This window comes from Lipotes vexillifer, unplaced genomic scaffold, assembly GCF_000442215.2.
Source record: "Lipotes vexillifer unplaced genomic scaffold, Lipotes_vexillifer_v1.1 scaffold496, whole genome shotgun sequence".
Lineage (NCBI taxonomy): Eukaryota > Metazoa > Chordata > Mammalia > Artiodactyla > Lipotidae > Lipotes > Lipotes vexillifer.
This window is the reverse complement of record NW_006786690.1, coordinates 7,175,400-7,179,497: the sequence shown is the minus strand read 5'-3', so window position 1 is coordinate 7,179,497 and position 4,098 is coordinate 7,175,400. Positions and strand designations below refer to the sequence as shown.

Sequence of the window (4,098 nt, the reverse complement as noted above, 5' to 3'; positions counted from 1 at the left end):
TCCTGCTGACATTGTTTACCTGATGTGCTGGCTGTGGCACCGCTGCGGAAGGTGGGTGGGAGAGCCCAAGGTGCTGGACGCTATTCGCAAGCAGTGCAGAGAGCCTCTACTTGGGAACTGTCTCCTGGTTTGTTCCCCCACCCCTAAGACTTGTTTAGACAGAATGGTGAAGAAAGTTCTTATCCCCTATTGGGGCAAAGGGACCAAAGGCATAGATAAAGCCTCTGACAACAAGAAGGAAGGTCAGAAATGAGAAAAGCATCTCTCAACCAAATTAAAAAATCTGTTTAATAGGTGTTCACATTTATGCAATGTTCATTTTGTTTTTGTCATTACTATTAAGATATTTAACCTGTTTTTCCTCCCTCTTTGTAGGTACTGGTTTTGGATTAGGACTTGTTTTCTCACTTACCTTCTTTAAAAGTAAGTGTGACTCTTGCTACCTTTACAACATAATGTCCTAGTGTATAGGTGCACATGGCAGGGACACTTCTGGAAGGCATGGCTACATGGCTGCCAGTCCATCCTTTTATGGGTTTAGGTAGGCCTCTGTAAAATGAGCTAGACAAAGACCGTGGACTCAGAAGAGGTCAAAATGGGCTGGGCATCTCCAGAATTCCCCCTGGGCATTGAGTCAGGGTGCCTGATATTTTCATTAAAAAAAGCCTGTACTTTATGCCAGTGAGTCATTTGGCCAAATCTACACTCTCAGATAATTATAATTAATTATAATTTTTTCTAAAGGAACTTGAAAACGAGAGTCCTGCTGGTAGTAAAAAAGTAGACCAGAAATACCCATGCTTTTTGGCCAAAAATTCTCCTAAGCAAAGGGCAGGAAATGTCCCTTTCATTTTGTGGAAGAACTTCTGCAGTTTGGATATTGAATAGAAGCCAAAGGGGTCACTTTGACCTCTTTCCATGAAGAACTGGTGGGGAATACACAACTAGAGAATCATAATTCACACACAGTGCTGACGTGAAATAGTCACGGCATTGGCTTAAGAAAACCTCATGACTTACTAGAATCAAAATATGTAAATATTGGTGAAATTCTATTTTTTAAAAAATAAATTTATTTACTTTATTTATATTTCTTTTTGGCTGCGTTGGGTCTTTGTTGCTGTGCGTGGGCTTTCTCTAGTTGCAGCGGGGGCAGCGGTCTGCTCTTCATTGCAGTGCACGGGCTTCTCATTGCGGTGGCTTCTCTTGTCGCGGAGCACGGGCTCTAGGCGTGCGGGCTTTAGTAGTTGCAGCACGTGGGCTCAGTAGTTGTGGCGCACGGGCTTAGTTGCTCCGAGGCATGTGGGATCTTCCCGGACCAGGGCTCGAACCCATGTCCCCTGCATTGGCAGGCAGATTCTTAACCACTGCACCACCAGGGAAGTTACAGAAATTCTTACATGTTTTAAAAATTCAAAGACCTTACCGAAAGGTGGTTTTATTTCTAAGTGTAAGAGTTAGTTAAAATGAGCAAATGGTTAGAACTGACATAGAAAAGTTAAGAGGTTCAACTGTGTCTACTGTTTTCATATTGTACCACTTATTAATACCTCAAATCTAGCAGCATGGGTGCTTAATAGAGCCCCCTTTCCCATTTTTTGGCTAGTGATTAAACGTTGACAGAAGTGTATGGCATATTATAGTCAACAGTATGATGCATGTTGAGTATTTATTGAACCCTAAGCAAATGTATTTAAGCTGGAGAAAAGCTTTATTTTCTCTTAATGGTTCCCTATTGGGATTTTCCTTTTCTGCTCACCAGGAAGAATGTGGCCATTAGCCTTTGGTTCTGGAATGGGCTTGGGAATGGCCTACTCCAACTGTCAGCATGATTTCCAGGCTCCATATCTTCTACATGGAAAATATGTCAAAGTATGTACGGAATTGATATTTCTTTTTCTTTCTCCTGAGTCCCCGAGGAATTCTTTAGAGTGCATATAATTGATAAGTACACTGTCATGTCACTGTGGCACCACTGAGATCCTAAGTGCTCAGGAGTCTGCCTCAGCGTTTATCATTAGGGTAAAGTAGATCTGTATTAAATATCCGATATCTGTAGGTAGCACTTTGGTTCGAGATCTCCGAGCGCCCTGTAAACATCTCACACACGTTTAAGCTAAACCTAAAGGCTTCTGAACTCAGCCATTATTCTGCTTTCTACTGAAGAGCGCAGGCTCTTGACTGTGAGTCCCACACGATTCTGCCGAAGTCCTTGTCTACAGATGGGTTTTTAATGATGCAGACAGGATGAAAAAGTGTAACACATGCCTCAAGAGGAAGGAGGTAGCACGGTTCCTAAGGTTTTTGTGTGTAGCAGCCCTTTGGACAGAGGTGGTATTTGTTTTTGTATCCCCAGGGCCTGGAACAAAGTAGGTGCTCAAATAAATGTAAAATGAATGAATGAAGTAAATTGTATATCTTATTAGATGTGCTAATGGCCTCAGGCTTATTAAGGCATAACCTTTATAGCAACACAAGCTTCATGAAGAGCTTCACATTCTCTGGATGTGTAGAATCATCTACTTTCTTGGTTACCCTTGAGCTAGAATCACTGTGATCTGGGCAGCAGCAGGGGGCCAGTGGAAAGAGCACAGAAGCCAGGACACCCAGATGTGAGTCCTGGTCCATCACTTGCTTTCTATGTGCTCTTGAGTTTTTCACTTCTGAGATTGTTTTCTGTCTGTAAAATGAGGGTAGTAATTTCTGCCTACAGGGTTGTTGTGAGGATTAAATGTGAAAATGTTTTTAAGCTATGAGGTGCTATATATGTATATAAATAGAAATGTTGGTTATTATAATTGAGGCCAACTAAGAAAGGGTGACTGACTCGTTCATTGTTCCACCATAATAACAAGTAGGGCAGAAAAGGAGGTACAAATGAGTGTCCCAGTTCTGGTCAAAAGCTGTAGCCACAAGGGTGGCCGAATCTTAAATGACAGTATGCCACCACAGCTCAGCCTCTATCTGAGAATGTGCTCAGACGGTCAGCTGCCTACTGAACAGCTGGTGCGGGCCTGGAGACGGGACTGGGAGCAGGGGAGTCAGCCAGCGGGGAAGCCGGGCAGGCGTCTCGCAGGCCCTCTGTAGTCATGCCCCGTCCCCGCGCCAGAGCCAGGGTGAGCTGATCAGAGGGACAGCGCAAGTGAGCAGAGGTGCAGCTGCGGGGCGTCAGCGCTGACGACAGGCGCTTTCCACTGCTCCCTGGCGCCTCGCTCTCTTGGCACCACGGCTGAAGTTAGAGGAGAACATAAAGGAACAGGGAGAGGAGCTTCAGGTCGTTTAATTGTTTGAAATGTTTTCATTGTTCCAAACTGAGTTGTCATGGATAAATGGCTCAAGGGTGGTTATATGTGGATGTATTTAATGGCTGAGAGTTACTGTGGAAAATATTCTTACAGTATTTACAGCCTTGTGTGTACGGCTCCAAAATGGCCTTTTGTAACTTTATCTGAACTGGAGTCTGTGCCTTGATGTCGTCATCCTCCATTCTCTGAAAAGAGGAACAAAATCCCAACTTGGGGCTTTTTCAATGTAGTCATATCATGGTAATTGCTTGCTGAGTGCCTGCCATGACCTGTGGACCATCCTAGGTGCTGCTTCTTTACATTCTCTCTCTAGACCTCTCTCCCAGTAGATTTGTGAGAGAGGTTTTACTACCCTCATTCGGCACATGAGAAGGCCGAATTTCACTGAGGTTAAGAAACTTGCCGAAGTTCCTGTCATTAGTAAGCCACTTGATTCCAGAGCCATGCTCTTTGCACTCACCTGGGATCCGTCCCTTTGATGGGTTTTAGGAATACAGTTATCCAGGTACAGACTGTTCAGCCCTGTTGCGTTCCTTTTCTATTTTCCCCCCTCAAAGATTGAGGAGCCACTGTGAAGAACCTGGGCTGGAAGGATACAGTCCTCTTGTGAGACAGAGTTAAAGCAAACAGAGTGGTAAGGCTTGGGGCCCGTCGGTCCTCTGGGTCTGACCTGCAGCAGCAAGTTAGAGAGGGTTGTCGGAACGCTGTGTGCACAGTTCTAACCTGAGTGTCCTTCCTTACAGGAGCAGGAGCAGTGACTCACGTCTGAGAACATCCCAGTGGGAGGGAAAGA

The 4,098-nt window shown here is 44.7% G+C and overlaps 1 protein-coding gene across 1 annotated transcript in view; it reads left to right on the top strand.

The window, feature by feature from the left end:
* Positions 1-2,999, top strand: part of MICOS10 (mitochondrial contact site and cristae organizing system subunit 10) — a 35,442-nt gene extending 32,443 nt beyond the window's left edge. The window contains exons 2-4 of the mRNA XM_007459315.1: positions 376-423; positions 1,763-1,872; positions 2,970-2,999. Of these exons, the coding sequence (XP_007459377.1) occupies positions 376-423; positions 1,763-1,872; positions 2,970-2,999 (188 nt within the window). The remainder of the gene's footprint in view (positions 1-375; positions 424-1,762; positions 1,873-2,969) is intronic.
* The last annotated feature ends 1,099 nt before the right edge of the window (positions 3,000-4,098 follow it).